This window comes from Myiozetetes cayanensis, unplaced genomic scaffold, assembly GCF_022539395.1.
Source record: "Myiozetetes cayanensis isolate MyiCay16 unplaced genomic scaffold, myiCay2020 scf19, whole genome shotgun sequence".
NCBI lineage: Eukaryota > Metazoa > Chordata > Aves > Passeriformes > Tyrannidae > Myiozetetes > Myiozetetes cayanensis.
The window spans coordinates 3,897,691-3,916,748 of record NW_026087400.1 but is presented as its reverse complement, the minus strand read 5'-3'; the positions used below and the strand labels follow the sequence as shown (position 1 = coordinate 3,916,748).

Below are 19,058 nucleotides of genomic sequence, written 5' to 3'. Positions count from 1 at the left end.
GCCCTGGAGGAGAGGATAACGGGCAGGGCACCTTGCCGAGCAGCACAACAGGCAGGTCACCCTGCCTGCACCCCAGAGAGCAGGATAACGGGCAGGGTATCCCGCCAACAAACTGGAGGGCAGGACATCGGGCAGGACACCCCGGAGGGGCAGATGACAGCCAGGACGCTCACTGCCTGCACCCCGGAGGGTGCGACATCCCGGAGCAGGGCACGGCAGGCCGGCACCCTGCCCGCATCCCGCACGGGCAGCGCAGCGCTGCCCTGCCCTGCCCGCACCGGGGTCCGCCCGCACCTGCGCAGGTCAGGGCGGCCCGGGGAGCGCTGCCCCGTCCCGCCCTCCCGCTGCCGGAGCCGCTCCCGGTGCCGCTGCCGGAGCCAGGCGAGGCCGGCGCGGGCCGGTGGCGGAGCGGGGCGCGGGGCGGGCCGGGCCGGGCCGGGCGGGGCGGGGAGCGCGCATGAGCCGCGGCGGCGGCGGCGAGGGGCGGGCGGGAGCGCGGCAGCGGAGCGCGGCGCCGCCGCGGGTGTGGGCGCGCCGGGAGCCCCGCACGGCGGCCCGGGGGCGGCGGGCGGCACCGCCTGGCCGGCCGGGGGCGCGCCGGCCCCTGCGCGCCCCGCACCGCGGCCCGGCCCGCCGAGGTAAGCACCGAGCGGCCCCCGGCCCGCCCGGCCCCGCGGCGGGGACCCCCCGCGCCCCGCTCCGCTCCGCTCCGCTCCGCCCGCCGCGTCGCCATTTTGCCGCTCGCTCTTCCCCTCCCGGAGCGCGGCCCGGCCGAGCCCGGCCCTCCCGTCCCTCTCCGTGTCGGCCCCGCCGGGCCCGGCCCGCGGGGGGAGCCCCGGCCGCCTCCCGGGGATGGGGCGCGGGCCCGGGGGGTGACAGGCCCGGGCGGTCGTGACAGCGGGGAGGGGCTGTGAGGGGACGCGGGTGGCACGGCCGGGGCGGGAGGTGACAGGACAGAGGTCCCCGCGCCCCGGAGGTGACAGCGGCGCCGGGCAGAGCTCCTCACGCCCACTGACCCCCGGGACAGGGGACACCCCGGTCCCCCCGGCACGGTGAGGGCTCATTGTCTGCCGGACACGTGCGGGTTCTTTTTCCTTCGTGCCAGTGCCCGGGGACACAGAGGGGACGGACGCGATAGTGTGCCTCGAACAGAAACTTTATACCCTGAAAAAGCCTCGTCTGCGCCTGGTCGTAGCCATGTGCGACAGGAGCGGCGGCTGCGGGTGAGGCGATCCCCTCCTGGAGAGCCTCGGGGTGTCACTCGGTGTGGATGATGGGGACGGGATGCACCGTGTCCCTCCGGAGCTGCCCGGCCGTGCCCAGGGAGGCAGCGGCTCGCAGGGCTTCACCTGCCACGTGCTTCCCTCCTGGGGAAACCTCCAGCAAGGGCGATTCCACTCCCTCCCGAGGAAGCTTCTCCCGATCCCTTGTCTTTATTCCCTGGAAGTTTTTCCCGGCGGCTCCAGTTCTGCCTGGAGTTCATGGGAGAGAGCACAACTCCTCTGACAGCCACAGGAATGGCAGTGCCCTTTGGCATCCGTTGTCTGCGCTGGCCTCGTTGCATCCCTGCTGGCACATGGTTTGTGCTGGGGCAGCAGCTCCCTTGCCTTTGTCATTCCCTGCCTTTGGAGCTGTTGGTAAATTATTGATGATAAGTGGAGCGGATCGATGGGTGACCAGGCGGTTGGTGCATCCGTAGGGATGGGACTGGGGCGGGAGTCTCGGCAGGAGAACTTGCGGTCACGACTCGTGGGTGACTTTCCCCCTGGCAGCCGTAAGGATGCTGTGGGACTGTGAGAGGATCGCAGCCATCCCTGGCTGCGTGCATGCTCCTGTGGGCCTGATCCAAAGGCAGGCATTTCTACATGGAATTATTTCCGCTTTCCCGCTTTATGCCTAATTTTCAGGCTGTGCCCAGCCTTCAAAGCCTGACAGCTCCGCAGGAGGGATTTGTCACAGTGGGAAAAAGCCTGTTGGGACTGCCGCTGGCTGGGATTTGGCTGTCCCTTGTCAAATCCCACAGAGAAGCTCATGGCCATGCTGGCCAGGCTGGGCTGCTGTTGGCTTTGGAACAGTGCCTTTGGTTCCCAAACTTCACTCCCCTTCCCAGAGCCATGGGTTTCCTTCTCACCCTTGCTCCCAGCAGTGCCAACTTGACCTCCACTCATCCCGCACTGGCTTCTGTATTGGCAGGGGGTTTTTTATGTGGAGCTGGATTGGGATGCTTCAAAAATATTGCCACAAACTTCTAAAAAGTTACCTAAAAAGAACTGGAGGCTCTGTAACGTGCTGCCAGTCCCAACCTTCCCGCACCATATCCCAGCCCTGCTAATGGCCAGGACATGCCAATACCTTCTCTTCCTGTTACCAGCAAAAGGGTTCTCTCTTTTGGTGAGAAAAACCTTAAGAAAAGCATGGAAGAGCACAGGCTGTGGCCTATTTCGGTGTGTGTTAACTCAAAAATGAATGAGAAGTTTGGATATTAAAAAAAAAAAGCCACAATGGCTTTTGCTGATTTTTGCTCTCTGTCTCTGGGACAATTCCTCTGTGATCCCTGGGGTTGTATCAGTGGCCGGGGAGCAGAGTTTGGCTCTTGCTAAATGGTTTATAGGATTTTTTATTTTCCATTTAATGAAAAAACAAGAAGGGGAAAAATTCAAAGAAGTATTTAGTGTGGAAAAACAAAAGATTCAGAACCTCTTAAGCTGGGCAGAGAGGGTCCCTCTGAGAGGATGGATGTGTTTAGGGGAATGAGAAGTGTCCAACTGCTGAAGCAGGGCTGAGCTGGGCACCTCAGATGTTTTGGGAAGGGAGTGTTGATGTGATGCTCAGTGGTGCCTCAGGGTGTTTGGGGTGCAGGAGGTGGGCCATCAGCGGGGTCTGCCCTGCCTGTCATATCTTGCAGTGTCACCTTGAGCTGCCCAGCGAGGTAGACACGGAGGTGTGCTCCATCACCCACTGTATTTTGGCACTAGGCCTGGTTGGATAAAGGTGTCCCTGGATGGATAAAGGTGTCAGCTCGGCAGGTTTCCCCTCGGTTTTCACCTGTTTGGGGCACAGAGATCTTGTCTTCAGCTTTCAGTTCTCTGCTCTTTTGTGAGTCTCTTTTTTCCCCCTTTTTTCTTTGAGCAGCTTGAGTAAGGATTGCTCAGAGGTGCCAGGAGGCAGCATGGGAAGGAAGGGGACTGACACGTTTATCCCTGGAGGACTGGGGACAGTAGCAATGCCCACATTGGTGGGAGTGGAGCAGGGATTTGGGAAGGGGCTGCAGGGGATTCTTTCTTTGCCTGCTCCAGGAAGGAGCTGCTGGCAGTCAGGCTGCATCTCCTACCCAGCTCTCCCACTGAAAGAGCCCAAATTAGCTGAATCAACGATGCCCGTGTTCAGCACCAAATGCCACAGAACCTGTTGCCAAGGCTGGAATTTCTCACTTGATCGGATTAACCTTTGTGCCTGTGCAGCCAACCACATACGTGTCACCAGCCGAGCTCTTGCCACTTCTATTCAGAGCACGTGGGCTGCATGTGATGTGCGGTCCCCGATCCCACACAGAAAGTCCCTGGGGACACCTCAGGAAGAGCTGCTGGACCCTCATGTCCCGCATGTTGGTGGCATGGCTGACAACGTGGCTGTGCAGGAGATGCTTTCCCTATTCCTCTGGGCATGAGGACAGGTGGAATGATGGGTGCTCTGGGAATCAACTCTGTTGAGTTAAATGACGCTGAACATGATCTTGTGGGAGGAACTGGGAGTGACGACTCATATCCATGTTTTGAAAAAGCCTGTGGGTGAGCATCAGCATCACGTCCCAGCCGAGGTTTCAAGGCTGTAGTGGTCTGGGGAATCACTTCCCACAGGCCTGATGCTCTCACTGTGAAGGTGTGGAGGACTTCTTTCCCCCAAATCCTTATGTGGCATCTCCCGGTGCAGCCCTCATCCTCTGACATGTCTTTGCTTGTGCTGTCAGGAAGGGAAGAAAGAACTTGAAGCCAGAGACAAAGGCAGTCATTCCGTGGGCTTCTTCCTGGCACCACCAAACGGAGGGGTGTCTTGCTGCCCGCTTCCTTCAGGAGTAAGAGTGGGCTTTCTGCGATAATTCCTGATGTTCATTATTTATAGAGAAGGCAAATTGAATTATTAATACAGAAAATTCAGATAACATTAACAATTCTCAGTTTATAACGGTTTCCCATTAATAAGGAAAATTGGAAATTTATCACCACATCTGTTCATTAAAACTCACTATTTTTTTTTTTTTCGCTTTTGGTGTCTTAAATGAAAGCAGAGAAATAAACGAAGAGGAAAAGCCATTTATTCACTACTTCTCTGGGCAAAGTCAGCCCATAATTTTTAATAAAGTCTTTGCTGTTGTACGTGGAGGGAAGCCAGGCTGTAGTGAAAGCAGCTTTCCAGCCATGTCTGTGGCGTTCCTTGACCGTAGAACAAATACTCAGAAGCACGTCCCGTTTCTTCTCTTTGTGGGAATCTTTAAGCTGCGTGATAGTTTGCTCGTTTCCCTCCCTCCCCAGCAGCTCTCCTTGCTTTCACCATGTGTTGTTCCCGGCTCCGAGGAGTGAATTTTAACGCCTCCCCTGCTTCTTTCAGAGATGGCGGATTCCTATACCTGCAAAGGTGGAAGGAAAACTGCAGGCTCTAACAAACCTGCTGCCAGCAAAGAAGGCAGGACAGAGACAAGGATAAACCCACCGGCAGAGCTGCCCAAGCTGGGTAAGGAACTGGTTTGTGCTTTCTGTGGAGGCAGATGGGGCGGAGGGGATGAACCCAGTGGCAGGGTTTGGGGGGTGACTGCCAAAACAAAGGGGTGTCTTGGAGTGTCTCTGCTTCTCACTTTGACCCGTCAGCAAGAGCTGTGCTGGCCAAAAAAAGCCCCAGGCCCTGGGATCTGCAGGGAGCTGGTCCTTGGGAGCGGGAGGGGAGGGATGGCGGTGGTCTCTCCCTTTGGAGAGGCGTGTGTCTGGCTTAACGAGATGGGTGTCTCGCCCCCTATTTATCGTGTTGGTAGCTAAGTGTTACATCAAAGGATGGAAAGGCTTAAATGAGTTCAGACCATCTGCTACCTCCCGTGTCGCGGCCCCCGGGATGGAGGCTTGCGAGCGTACGAGCCCCGGGGGACCCTCACGCTAAGGGCTGTCACGCTGATGGATGGCTGATTTCTCTATCCAGGAATCTCCAGGCTCAAGGAGATTTCTTTTTTCTTCTGTCTGTTTATTCTGGACAGAGCCCCTCTGCAAGAGGCTCTCACTGCCTTTATCTTGCTAACAGCAGCCCCAGACGCCACAGGGTGCCTGCACCCTGAGAGAGGGTTGAACCCCAGTGATGTATCTCAGACCAGGCTCCCAAAATCAGTGGCCTTGTGGGGAAACGCGTGCGCCCTAAATGTTTCCCAGATGCCACTCTTACCTTGAGGGGATTGAAGCCATAATTACTAGCAGAGGAGGATAACTTATTGCTAAGGGGAATCAACTCCAGCTGTCCGCAGTATGAACACGCCTGTGTTCAGGAGAGCGTTTTTCCCTGCGCCACATCTTATCAGCACTTCAGCTGCAGAGGAGCTGGCCTTACCTTCCAAAGGGAAATCTCCATCCTTACCAGGGCAGGGAATTGCAGCCCAGAGCTGAGGGAGCCAGGTGGGCAGTGGGAGGCTGGGGCTGGGCACCAGGATTGCCAGGACAGTGGCTCCTCTGGCACGGCTGGTGATATGCTCTGTCTGTTTGCAGAAAATGCGACCGGTGACAAAACTGAAGGAAGGAAGAAAGGACGACCCAAAGCTGAGAATCAGGCACTGAAAGACATCCCTGTAAGACCCCTCCCCTCCCCAGTGCCCTCCCTGCTTCGATCCCTCTGACTTGCCCTGCACCGCATGCTCCAGCCAGTCCCACTCTGGAGTTAAACCTGCCTTCCTGGTGGTATAATCTTCAGAGCAGCCTTGTCTTGGGCTGGGCAAGGTCTTGGCCCCTCAACCCCTCCATGCAGGCATCCTCCAAAACACTGTTTAGGGAATGGTACTCCCCTCCAGCCTCACCTTCCCAGGGCCATGCTCAGATGAGCCAGATCCTGTCACAGCCACGTCAGATTTGGCTAATGATCCGACAGCAGTGGCAAAGGGGTGATTTATTCCCTGCAGGGTTGTGCAGTTTAATTCCTGCCCAGTGGCATGGACAACACACAGAGTAGTTTGTCATGAGAGCACAGGCATGGGGTGATTTACGAACTAGGTGAAATGTGGGGTGATTAAATCACCCAGGCGACTTTGGGCCTGATTTATTCCCCAGCCTGGCAGGGAGCGTGTGTGTGCTCTGGGAGGCACAGCAAGGTAAATCCCTGTGAGGAATCATTAGCCTGTAGAGCCTGCAGCATCCATCTCAGGACCTCTCACTGGGAGCATTGCTGCACTGAAACACACCCCTGGGTCCACTTTGTGGCTGTGTTGTGGGAAGGGATTGGACCTGAATGGTCAGAGGTCCCACGTACCCTCCAGGCCCCCTTGGGGATACAGTGTTGCAGAGTCGGCACAGGAGCTCTGAACTCAGCTGCCTCTTGTCTCTCCTGTTCCCAGCTCCCCCTGATGAATCAGTGGAAGGATGAATTCAAAGCCCATTCCAGGGTGAAATGTCCCAATTCAGGCTGCTGGCTGGAGTTCCCCAGCATTTATGGCTTGAAGTACCACTATCAACGCTGCCAAGGGGTAAGGAGACCAGAGAACTGCCTGTCCTTTCCAGTGGCCAGCTCTTCCATTACCATCTACAGGCCAAAGCCCCTCTCAGGCCTTAAAACCCAGGAGAAATGTGAGGTTAAAATGGGGAAATGGGGAGGGCAGAGATGGGCCAGGAGCACTTTGTGAGGTATGTACAAGAGGGACTGGGGTCCCTGCGGCTCAACGTGAGGTCTGGCCCAGAGGGATTGTGGACCCTTGCTAACTGTTTGGAGGGGCAGAAGGGTGTTACACAGGGTTTGTGTTCAGGCCTATGGCAGAAAAAAAACTGTCTCTTTTATGGTCTAACATCCCTGCTCACCTGCCTCTCCCTGCTCCGCGCAGGGTGCGATCTCGGAGAAGCTGACGTACTCGTGCTCGTACTGTGAAGCTGCCTTCACCTCCAAAACCCAGCTGGAAAAGCATCGGCTCTGGAATCATTTGGATCGACCAGTGCCAACCAGCAAAGCGGAAAACAAAGTGCCCAAGGCCATTGGGAAGAGCAGTGGGAAGAAAAGGTGCCAGGCTGTGGCTGGGCTGCATGGCAGTAGCATAGGGGATGGCTGGGAGAAGGGGAACGTGCCTGCCTTCATTCCTGTGACCTGGGCTGGTGAGGGGGGAGAGGTGTCAGGACACTTGTCCGACAACCCCTCTTTAAACAAAGCCCTCTGTGCTTTGCCCTAGAGCTGCTGAGAGTTCAGCTTGCCCCACCATCCATCCCAAACAGCCAAAGACGGAAAAAGCTGTGGCCCAGGAGCACACGGAGAATGGCGAGTGCCTGGCAGAGAGCCGGGAGAGCAAGGAGTTCCAGATCGCGGCGGCCGAGGCGATGGCAGCCGCCACCCCCACGGCCAAGTCCTCGAGCGGGAAGGAGGCCGGGCAGCAGCGGGGCAGCCAGGCCTCACTGCAGGAGGAAGACCCCGAGAGGATGAAGCACAGTAAGATTAGAGCCCAGGGCTACGCTGCCTCAGGAGCCCAAAGAAGCGTCCCACAGGAAGGGGCTCCGCTCCTGCCAATGCTGCTGCGAGTGTCTCTCTGAGTCCATGAGAGATCCAAGTCTTGATTTAACATCCTGATAGTTTTCCCCTGACCTCGGCCCCAGTTTCCTGCAGCTTTACTGGGAGTTAAAACGTGGTTGTAGCTGTGGTAGAGATTATTCCTATAGGACCTGTGAGACTGGAAATGGATTTGTGACCGCATAGCAAGCTGCCATGGCAGCCTGTCTGTCCTCACTGAGTGTGGCAGGTTAAAACAGGATGGTTCTGGCAAACCCATTTTCCTTGAAGGGTTGGAACAGGGTGAGGAATCTCACTCTGTCCATGGCTGCTGCAGAGCTGGCAGACAGGGCCATGGTTGTCCCCATTCACGGCATGGAGTTCCAGTGCTTCCAGCACCAAAGCAAACCACCACAGCCACTGTGGCTGCTGAGGTGTGGAAACTGTGTGGCTTTTGGCACTAGACAGAGCCACCACTTCCACTCATTGAACTAACCCTAAATAACACATTTATCCTGGTTTTGGGGTGTGGGAAGCAGCAGCCTGTTGGTGTTTGGTGGGTGGGTGCTTCATCCTGATCCACTCCTGACATGGAGTGTGTGCTCACTCCATGCCCCAGGACTGATGAATCCCCCTGGCAGTACAGTTATTTGACCAAATCTCTCTCTCTGCTTCTCTCTTTTGAGTCAGGAAGGAAACAGAAAACTCCTAAGAAGTTTACGGGGGAGCAGCCATCCATCTCGGGGACATTTGGACTGAAAGGTAATACAGGGACAACTCTGGTCAGCTGTAGGGTTGTACCTTCTCCCTGGGGCATTGCAGGGAAACCCCTTCTCCAAGAACCCTCCCTGTTGTGGAGCCAGACGGAGGCTCTGTGAGGATATCACACTTGGAGAGCTGGTGTTTTTTACCATAAGAGTGTCATAAAGAGAGTGAAAGGCAGCAGCAGAGCTGGGACTGATAACAACCCTGTCTGCTCCATTCTGGATCCTGGCGCTGGGAAATGAGGCAAGAGAGAGGAAAGGATCCAGGAATGTTCAGCTGTAACCCAAGAGTAACGAGCTGCTGACACAAGCGAGATATGAGAAACATCGTTTCATCATCGTCCCACCATCCTGGGATGTCACAGTGTTTCCAGTGGCATCCGGAAGGATTTCTGCTGCGTAGAGAGGCTGGTGACGCACCCGCCCCTCAGACACCATCCCCACTGCTGGTCGCCCACATTGATGGGAATGAATCCAATGGAGAAGAGACGTGTGTTGCTGGGATGTTTTCTGAGAGGAGACTCAGGAATTGGCTGCTGCAGCCTGACAAAGCAAGAGCAAGTGGGACTGTGGTCATGCTCCATAAATACACACAACAGGGCTGGGAAGGAGAGGGAAATCCTGGAGCATCCCTGGTACGAGAGCAACTGGATTTAGTCTGGCTATGAAATACATTCAGCTGGGGAAATAAAAAGCGGATTTCCAGGCACTGTGGGAGGCAGCACCTTCCAGCACGAGGCACTCGGGGGAGAGGCACTAATGGCTTTGAAGGAATTAAACACCGACGAGCAGGCTGGATGTGGTCTCTGCGATTTCCTTTCCCCTGGCCCCTGGGAAGTCTGGGCTTGTTTCCCTTCACTTCCCCACAGAGGCACTGCCATAGACTGAAGCGTCTGTGGTGCGTTCCTGGAGAACAAGGTGCCTCCTTGACCTGCTGCCTGAGGTGGAGAGTGAAGATGGGGCGTATGTTTGCCTACGGCCCCCCATGTTTGACATGACAGTCGCTCCCCCAAGACAAGAGTGCCCCAGCCCATCATGGGGTGCTGTCTCCATTCAGACTCTGGGTTTTCAGGAGTATGTGGACCCTCGTGGGGCAAGTGTGGACCTGACCCTGGCACTCACCACGTTGCCTCCAGCACCTTCTGTGGAAGCGCAGGCACGGGGCTGAACTGCACTTGGATTTGACGGGGTGGACCCAGGGGAGTTAAGCAGCTTTTCCAGTGCAGGAGCATCAACAGGAACATCACCTTTTTATCCTGAATTTGCTGTTCTTGTTCCCCCCTTCAGTTTCTTGCAAAACACCCTATTCCCTCCCCCCTGGCCTGTCTGCCTGGCTAGAGGCCTCCTACCTCACTTGGCCATGGTGTTTCCATAATTCATAAACTGACTGGGTTGGGGGAAATGATGCTGTTTATAAAAGACCACAAGCTGTGAGGATATTGCTTGTCACAGCTATGGACCTGATCCTACACATACACCCTTGGCAGACCTACAACCAGCTCGGTGTCCCTGGGTTAGAGGTAGAGGGTTTTTACCTGCTAAATGCGAGTTGCTCTGAAGGTATTAAAGCAAGTACTGAAAAAGCATCCTCTTTCTCTACAGGTCTTGTCAAAGCAGAGGACAAGGCAAAAGCCCATCGAGCCAAGAAGTTGGAGGTAAACACCAGTATGGAGGAGCTGAAAAAGAAGTCTCCAGGAGTTGTTGTGAAGAAGGAAACTGCTGTGCACCTACCAGCAGGTGAGGCTGGTGGGTGCAAAGCACAGGCAGCAGCTTTGTGTGCAGCTCCTGATCCCTGCACCCCTCCTGGCCCACCGGGTTGTTTGCTGGGCCAAGTTTTCTAGCAGGTTTGCCAGGAGAAGCAGCACAAAATCAGAAGTAGAAGCACATTTTTGAAGTGCAGCACAGATGTGGGAACGGCCACTGCTCCTAAAATGTTTAATGCAGCCACAGTTTACATCCTGAGGGGCACCTTACCTTTGCTTCACTGCCAGGTCAGCACGATGGAAGTGCTGGGATTTGAGAGCCAAGTTCCACCTGGCTGCACTATGACCACAGTTTGGGTCAGCATGTGGGATGATGGCACTTTTCTAACACCATCCCCGTGAATGACACCAGTGCATAACTCTAGGAACGATCACGCCTCCTCCGAGGTGCAGCCTACATCCCAGGCACAGGTTGCTTGCTTTCCCTGGGAGCTCTGACAGCAGGAGGAACGCAGGATGTGCAAGATAAACACAGCTGCAGTGCCTTGCACTGCTTTCAAATTCAAATAAACGACTCTCTGATCTCACAGCCATGCAAGAGCATCCAAATAAACAGACTTGGCAGATTTTATTCAGCCCAGGCTTCCCTTGCTGGAAACCCAGCGCTGTTCTGCTGAGAACGCGGCGTGAACCCTGGACCTGGGAGCAAGTTTTGGCCTCGTGAATCTCTTATTTTAAGCTTTTTTTAAGCTGGCCACAGTCATTCAAATAAACAGATGCCTGGAAGCCAGTAGTCCCCTAGCTACCTCCGTGTCTGCCGGGAAGAGGATTGCCAGGGAAGTTTTCCAGGCACACATCCGGATGGAGCCGAGACGCTCACCTTTGTTTTGCTCCCACTAATTGTTTCGTTTGGCAGGGGGAAGTTACTGCAAGCAGGGCAAGATCAGGTGGCTGGGGGCATTATCCTGGTTTAACTCCCAGTGTGCAGGATACCATCAGGGTTGGAAAGGTGAACCTCCTTTTCCCAGGTCAGCAGGTCTGGTAGCTCCGTGTGAAGTGACCCAGTGACCCAGTTTGCTCAGGCAGCTGCAGGAGTGTGGGGCAGGGAGAGCTGCAGGGCCTGCGTGGTTTATGTCTGGTTTTGGCTCTTCCTGGGAGAGAGAGTGTTTCTCTTTATTTTTTTACCATCAAGAACTTTCCCCGCTTCAGTGCTTTTCAGCTTACCAAATCAGGGTTTGGACAGGGCTGTCCTCTGCCCAGCAGCCTGGGCAGGTTGGGTGTAACACCTCTTTCCTCTCCCTTTCCAGCAAACCCAGAGGACCAGTGGCAGCGGGAGATCAGCGAGAAGGGGGAGGTTTCCTGTCCAACCTGCAGTGTTATAACCAGGAAAACTATTGTGGGGCTCAAAAAGCACATGGATGTCTGCCAGAAGGTAAGGCCTTGCTATATTCAATCAAACATGTGGATTTTGGAGAGGAATGGATGCGTTCATGTGCCACTCATAAATGTGTGTTGCTGCTCCTAAAACAAGTTCAGGGCTGTGTTTGATAAAACACTTGCTGGTCAAGTTCAGGTTGCTGGCTGCCTTGCATCAATTCAGAGGGATTTGGACACTGATTCTCAACAATCCTGAATCCCTCTGTGGTCTGGGCCCCTTGCCCCAGTGTCTCTAGCAAAGTCAGGTATTTCTAGTAGCTAAACAAATAGTTTTCAGGCTGGAGGGATTGTTGGGATTGTCTCTAATATGGCCTCCTCCAGAGCCCTGGCGGTGGGGTTTCACTGTGTGCTGTGCAGGCCAGATAAATTGTGGTTGCATGAGAGCACATCTCGGGGAGACTTTGAGCCTGGATGTACTCAGGCAGGCTGTCAGGATGCAGGAGTTCACTAATGGTACAGTGAAAAATTGTCTCTCTGCCACACCACCATCCATCAGAGCGCAGGATTACGTCTTCATCCGTCACCTGGTGCGGTGCGGAGCTGTCGCCACGGAAAACCAACATGGGATCGATGCCTCCTGCTTTGAAAATATGTGGCTGGGCTTTGATTCCACATTCATTTTCTGTAAATGCTTCCCCAGCCTTTGCTTCACTATTTATATAGCAGTGGGAGGCTGCTCTCCCTTTCAAACCCTGCACTACAGCGATGCTGGGCAGAATCCCACCTGCTCTGATATGCTCCTGGCCTCAGCAGAGTGGGGATCTTGGCTGTCACTGATCACATCTCCTGCCCTCTGGAGCATCTCCCCAGCCAGGTTGGCTCCATGTGGGATGCATGGCTGGATGACCTGCTGAGCACAGCTCTGCTGGAGAAGTCAGTGGTGTCTTCCCTGCAAATAGACCAGTGGGTGTTCAGCCAAGGAACAGGGGCTCCAGCCCTTGGAGGGAGTGTTCTGTCACCTTCCTGGGAGGGTCTTGCTGGGACTGGCTGTGCTGCTCTGGAAGCTGGGATGCTCCACAGAATCCCAGCCCAGGCAGGACAGTCCCCAAGCTCCAGGTGTGTAACCACAGGTTGAGCTTGGAGCATTCCATCCCTGAGATGAACCCATGGCATGTCCTCAGTGAGACCATGCTGCTACAGATAAGTGTGATCCTCATCAGAAACCACCCTGGAGTGCAGGCACCCTCTGGGCTTGCTCTCTGCTTTAATGACTGATAATAGGAAAAGGATGTGCAGGCTCCCGAAACTCTTATAAAAAGTGAAAATTGGTTTCTACGTTCGTTGCTTGTCACTGAGGAGTGTGCACCTCTTTCCTTTGGTTTTGGAAAGGAAATAAAGTGGTGAAGGTGAAGCATCAGGTGGGAGAAGCAGGAATACCCACGGCCATCCAGACAGTCTCCCTGTTATTCACCTCCTCAGTCAGTAAATTCTAGTCCCTGCCCCAGCAAAAGTCAAGATCTGTTCATGCATTCTGCAAGTGCCCCTTGTACCTCGGGGTGTGCAGATAATGCATCTCCCCAAGGCACTCAAGAGGCCAAGTTGGGTCAAAGAGCAGAGGAGTATGAGGCAGGAAGGATTCTGCTGAGATTGTGTCCATCATTTCACACAGCCCAGGCACCCAGAAAGTGCACTGCACGCCAGCATCTCTCTTAGTGAACAGGGCTGCAGAGCACAGCCCACTGACATATTGGTAGATCAAAGCTTCTTCTCTTTCCTAACCCTTTAACAGGAAGACTAAGACACCAGGTCCAGATGTTTCCAGCCAGTGAGGCTTTAAATCTACATCCAAAGTGGAATGTTTTTCAAAAATTGGGGCATATGGGTTTGATAACAATATACAGGGCAACAGAGAGAAAGCTCAGACCTGCAGGATGGGACTGGGAGGCTGCATTGCCTGCAGGGTCCCACCTCTGGATACTGCTGCAGCAACAGCCACCCACAAGGTTATTCACAGGCAGCAACAGCCCTTGGAAGGATGAACGGTGGGCTGTGGCCACCCTGGTGACTTGTCTTCAATTCCTTCAGCTGCAGGATGCCTTGAAGTGTCAGCACTGCAAAAAGCAGTTCAAGTCTAAAGCTGGGCTGAATTACCACACCATGGCTGAACACGTCAGCAAGGTAAGGGAGGTGGGCTGTGCTTGGCTCGTGCCTCGTTTCTCCATGCAGATGCAGAAGATGAAGCCATTGACAGTCCTCTTTCCATGGTCTTTGTAAAGGAGGGATCACAGCACCTTCTTTGCAGCTTTTCACACACTGCTCAGCCCAGACAGTGGCCTTCCCCCTTCCCTGCCAAGCAAAGCTTTCCCTTCCCCAGTAGTGAGTTAGGCTCATGTTGATCTTGATAAGTAGAGCAGAAGACTGAAAAAATAAACCAGGATTTCAGATCCCAGCGTGGGGGAAGATTCGGTGAGTACAGTGAGGCAGATTTTGAGTGGCAAAGCTCTGCCTCCAAAACCTTGCCCGCAGATCTGGGACTGGTGGGTTCTGCCTCGCACAAATCTCAAAATCTGGTCTTTAGCTCTCCACCATGCATGGGAGAAGCAGCCACAAAATTTATCATGAATAAAATTTTGTAGGCACCAGTTTACATGCTGTTCTAAAAATCTGGCCATGTGCATCTCTGGGATATCAGGGCAAGGCATAACCACATATCTACATGTCCCGTGCTTACCAGTTGTGACTTGTCTTTTACCTGTGCCTTAATCTCCTGCTCTTCAGTCTGGCTGGTGAATCCTCCATGCAGGAACTGCTCTTGGGTTTCTCAGCTAACCCTTTGGGTGTAAACACAGGAAAAGCATGAGCAGATCCAGCACATAACAGTGAAGCAGCAGCTCTCCTAAGGAGAGGTTCCCTCCGGCCCAAGGCAGCTCCTGAGAGGCAGGGGTTTGCCACCCACTCCTGGCACAGAGGACATGAGTAAATGGTTGACTCTGTTGCTTCTGTTACTTCCTTGTTTCCAGCCTGTTCCTGTGGAAACCACTGGACTTGGTGAACAGGAAGAGCGGGAAAGGCTGAGGAAAGTGCTAAAGCAGATGGGAAAACTGAAATGCCCCAATGAGGTACGAGAACGATTCCTGTTTCTCGTTCTGTGAAAAGGTGGAAGGAGTGAGTCCCGTGTAGAGGGGGACGTGCTCTCTCCAGGGGGACACGTGCTCTCCAGGCATCCATTGGCACACGCTCGACGTTTCCACCCTAGCTCAGCCATCCCAGTCCCCATCCCCCTGGCTCTGTGTGCTCTGGCGACAGGAGGATGGGCACAGGGCAGGCTGAGGAGCAGGGCAGAGGGGGCAGGTTCTGCCTCCTGAAGTCAGGAAGGGGCACAGCTGGCGCTGTCCCAGGCACAGCATAAAACCAAAGCAAACCACACCAAAAACGGTGCCGAGCCGGTTGCAGACAAGTCACGAACAGGTAAGGGGGGTGTGTGGCAGAGGTTTGTCCCGTGGATGCTTTGCTATCCGTGCAGGCAGTGCCTCCTCAATGCCTTCCCCTCCTACTGCCCACTGTGTGTCTGTCTGGAGAGCTCTGTCCATGTGGTGGGGCAGGGAGTGCGAGGGGCAGGGGCTGCTCCCCCCATCCCTCTGGGGCAGTGCTGTGTGTCTCTTTGGGGGCTGTCGAATCCCCCATCACTCAGATGGGATGGGTTGGTGAATCTGCGCTGAGGAGTGGGCTCCTCAGGAATATTCCTCCCTGGAGCAGCGGCATCCCAACCTTTTGGAAATGGGCACGTGAAGCCCCAGCCCTCCTTCACCCTTCCCTTCTCCCCATCTCCATAGGGCTGCGTGGCCAACTTCTCCAGCCTGATGGGTTACCAGTACCACCAGAAGCGGTGTGGGAAGCAGCTCACCGAGGCTGACAAGCCTGTTTTCAGCTGTCCACACTGCAGCAAGAAGTACAAATCCAAGGCTGGCCACGACTACCATGTGCGGTCAGAACACGCGGCCTCGGTGAGCCCCCCGGATGCCTCCGCAGCCCGAGGAGCTGGGCCACCTCCCCCTGGGGGGGACTGCAGAGCTGCTGCGGAGCCCGTGGGCAGGACAGAGCCGGGCAGGGCCGGGCCAGGCAAGGCAGGTGCAGACGTCGGGCTGATGTTGTTTCCTCCCTCACATCACCACACGCGTGTGTTGTACCCTGCGGTGTCGGGGGGAACAGGCTGCAGGCCCCTCTACTCCTCCCAAAAGGCAGGATGCTGTGTTAACGGGAGCAGAGCGATTGTCAGTGTTCCCTTTCCCCAGTGCCCACTGGGCTGTGCTCCAGCCCACCCTGCATCCGTGCTCTGCAGGGGAAAAAAACAGAACTCAGGCCGCTCCCTCACAAGCACCAGCTGCTTGCCAGCGCTGGGGTGGCAGGATCTGTCCCTGGGGAGCATCCCTCTCTGTTCTGTTGATCCCTCCTGACAGTGCATCCAATGCTAATCACTCCCTAGCTCTAATAACTGGAGACATTTATACACGTGGGACGCAGTCGGTCTGTCTCATGGCTGGCTGCTGGGCTGAGGGGGTGGGCGCTCCCTTCATTCCTGTGCTCTGGTGCAGAGGCACAGAGCAGGTCTGGAAACGCGCAGCCCAAATTCCAGCATCCCCATCCCGGGGCCGGAGAGCTCGCCTGTTCTCTTGTCATGCCCTTGCTGACTCTGTCTCTGTTGCAGCCTCCGGAGGAGCCAGAGGTGAAGCAGGAGCCTGCTCCCGTGGAAGATTTCGAGAGGACCCCGAGCGGCCGCATCCGTCGGACGTCGGCCCAAGTAGCCGTCTTTCACCTCCAGGAGATAGCGGAGGATGAGCTCGCCAGGGACTGGACCAAGCGGAGGATGAAGGATGACCTGGTGCCTGAAACGAAGCGGGTGAGCAGCCTTTAGTTCTCCTTTTGTTTGTACACGGAGATCCTGGGATGCTAGCCTGGCCCCAGCTGTACATGGAGATCTCGGTATGATTGCCTGGCCCCAGATGGCTGAGGGCTCACGTGTCTCCCTTGCTGTGCCTTAAATTAATTAGCTGTGATGGCAGATTTATTGCTGAAGAGCCCACCCAGCACAGGCTGAGCCCCTGTGGTCCGGAGGCTCCCAGCTGCAGGCAGCTTTGCCCTTTTCCACTGGGTGGAATGGAGCAAAGGGTGGTGCTCTAGGGAGAAATCAGAGTCCAGCCCAGAGGATGTTGTTTCTGGAGCAAGGTTGGTTCTGGTCCGTGCTGGCAGCCAAGAGGAGCATGTGAAGAGAGCAGAGATCGGACCTAAAATGATCTCTCTTACGCTGTCAGAGAGCAAAGATGCTCCAGGCAGAATTCCCTCCCTTCATATCTCTTCCTTAATTTCTGGGAGATGCTTTCCTGGAGGTAAAGGGCCTGCAGCATCCCAGAGCAGTGCTGCTGAGAGCAGAGGAAGGTGGAGAGTGGAGGCAGGGCTCAGCCCCGCGGGCTCCAGCAGCGATGCACTCGTGGCCTGATGCTGTGGGGTCTGCATGGGGCTCCAGGAGGTTTGAGCTTTGTGTAGGCATTGGTTAAACCAAACCTTCCTCCCCCTGGCTGTGGGAAGAGGTGATTATTCCTGGGAGTGTCCCAAAGCTGAAATTCCCTCCAGGTATGCTCCTTCTGGACTGTAAAAGGAATGAAGCAGCAGCAAATCGTAAATCTTTTAAGTGTAAAAGAGGAATAAAGAGGAAATCAGAGTATTTTCATCTGCCAGGGCTCAATGCAGAGCCATCCTGCAGTCTCTGCATGAGCTGTGGCCTGTTTCCTGAGCAGGCAAATCTGCAGTTGGGTGCCAGGTCTACTCCTTGCTCTGAACAGTTGGGCATCTCTTGTCCAGTGCTCCAAAATTCACCCTGGGCAAGATATTGGGCACATTGCAAATGTGGGAATGAGAGTCAGAGGGCATCAGGAGAGCGTAGTCCTGCAGAGACCAGGAGGAGTTCAGCCCAGCTCAGATCCCAGCTGGAAAACCAGCACAGAAACAAACCAGCAGCTTCTTTACCCACCTTGGCATCCTGGTGAGGCGCTGGCACAGAAGGGGATCCATCCACAATGCTACCACAGAGCAGAGCTGGGGGTTCCAGGGCCAGAACTGGTTGCAAAGTTTTTTATTTCCCCAGTGCTTGGTGTTACCATTGTTGGTTTCCAGATGACTTCAGCTGCAATGCATTTGTGACATAAAAAAAATCAAGCCTAAAGTAGCTGTTTCATTTCAAATACTGCGTGAGGAGAGGTGTGCTGCTTTCTTCTCCCCCCTCCAGCCTCAGCTGTCGTGTTCCTCTCTTCCTTCTCAGAATTCCTTCCCTTACCCATGAGTTGGGGTATTTTCTGTTTAAATGGAAGGAGCAGCCAGGACCCCGGGCCTGGACAAGGGACACATGTTCAGGCTGACATACAAAGGCATCGTAAAGGTCTCAGCACTGCTGTAATTGTTCCATGAAATGCTGGTGGGGGTTTTTTTATGAGACATCTCTCGTGTTCAGAGCCTAATTGTTTAAGTTTAACTGAGCCCCATCTTGGTGCTAAAAAGCAAGGAATTGCTGTGATGTTGGCAGAAACAGTTTTGTATTGAGGATGGACAAGGGGGGAATTGGATCAGCTCCCAGGTGACAAAACAAAGATTGGGACCTCAGGCCCTGCATGAAATCCTCCATGGATTTTGAAGGAAACGAGTGCAATGGGTTAATACATACGTAGCTTTGTGTGTGCCTGTGGATACGTCTTGCAGTGGCTGTCACGTTCCCTTGACAACACTCTATAATCTGTTCAGTCTATGACACTTTTTCTCGATGAGAGGTGCTGGAAGGAGGTGGGAGGCAGGTTCTGCCTGGGGAGGCTGGTGGGAACTTGCTGACTTCAGCACGCTCTGTGTTGCTCTGCTGAGCCGTGTCTTGCGTCGCTCGGGACCCCTCTGGGTTTACAAGTTGCTTCAGTTCAGGGCGTGGAAAAACCCTCCCAGCTGGGAGCGCCTCAAACATGCCAGCAAGTGCCCAGTCTGACCCCATTACAGCCCCGAACAGCCCTTCCCTCAGAACTGCCTTCAGCTGAGCTGGCAGGACAGCCCTGTGCCATGTGGGAGGCTTGGAGCAGCAGGCAGTGTCCCCACGTCCCATGCCACCACCCCACCGAGCGTGTGTGGTGGCTGTCCCCGAGGGAGCTGACAGCCCAGAGCCACTGGAGCAGCAGGAAGAAAAACACCAGTTCACCCTGACCCAGTGTGGTGGGACTGATGGGAACTGGTGGAAATCCTAGAAGAGCTGCCACACCACCACCTCTTCTTCCCCCTGAGCCTTACCCAGCCATTGGGAGTATGCTGCTGGGCCTGCAGACCCCCTCGCTGGACCTGGGGAGAGGTGGGATGTGAGGGATTGGCAGCAGATTTCAGCTGCTCCTGCATCTTCTTAGCAAGCCCCGGGGATTTCCAGGATTCCTGAGGGATGAATGAGTCCCAGCTCTGATCTGTAACCTGTGGCGGATGGATACACCCA

General features: G+C 55.0%; 1 protein-coding gene across 4 annotated transcripts in view; it reads left to right on the top strand.

The window, feature by feature from the left end:
• The first annotated feature begins 284 nt into the window (after positions 1–284).
• Positions 285–19,058, top strand: part of ZNF512B (zinc finger protein 512B) — a 29,812-nt gene continuing 11,038 nt past the window's right edge. Inside the window, exons 1-13 of one of the 4 annotated variants that reach the window (XM_050313696.1) lie at positions 285–302; positions 4,606–4,728; positions 5,739–5,818; positions 6,578–6,706; positions 7,058–7,230; positions 7,397–7,650; positions 8,398–8,469; positions 10,074–10,208; positions 11,482–11,606; positions 13,637–13,729; positions 14,572–14,670; positions 15,385–15,675; positions 16,257–16,448. In XM_050313696.1, coding sequence (XP_050169653.1) covers positions 4,608–4,728; positions 5,739–5,818; positions 6,578–6,706; positions 7,058–7,230; positions 7,397–7,650; positions 8,398–8,469; positions 10,074–10,208; positions 11,482–11,606; positions 13,637–13,729; positions 14,572–14,670; positions 15,385–15,675; positions 16,257–16,448 — 1,764 coding nt within the window. In that variant the 5' untranslated portion in view covers positions 285–302; positions 4,606–4,607. Of the gene's footprint in view, positions 303–501; positions 639–954; positions 1,053–4,605; positions 4,729–5,738; positions 5,819–6,577; positions 6,707–7,057; positions 7,231–7,396; positions 7,651–8,397; positions 8,470–10,073; positions 10,209–11,481; positions 11,607–13,636; positions 13,730–14,571; positions 14,671–15,384; positions 15,676–16,256; positions 16,449–19,058 lie in introns of those variants that run through there. The other 3 variants (XM_050313693.1, XM_050313694.1, XM_050313697.1) reach the window with 3 other exon arrangements.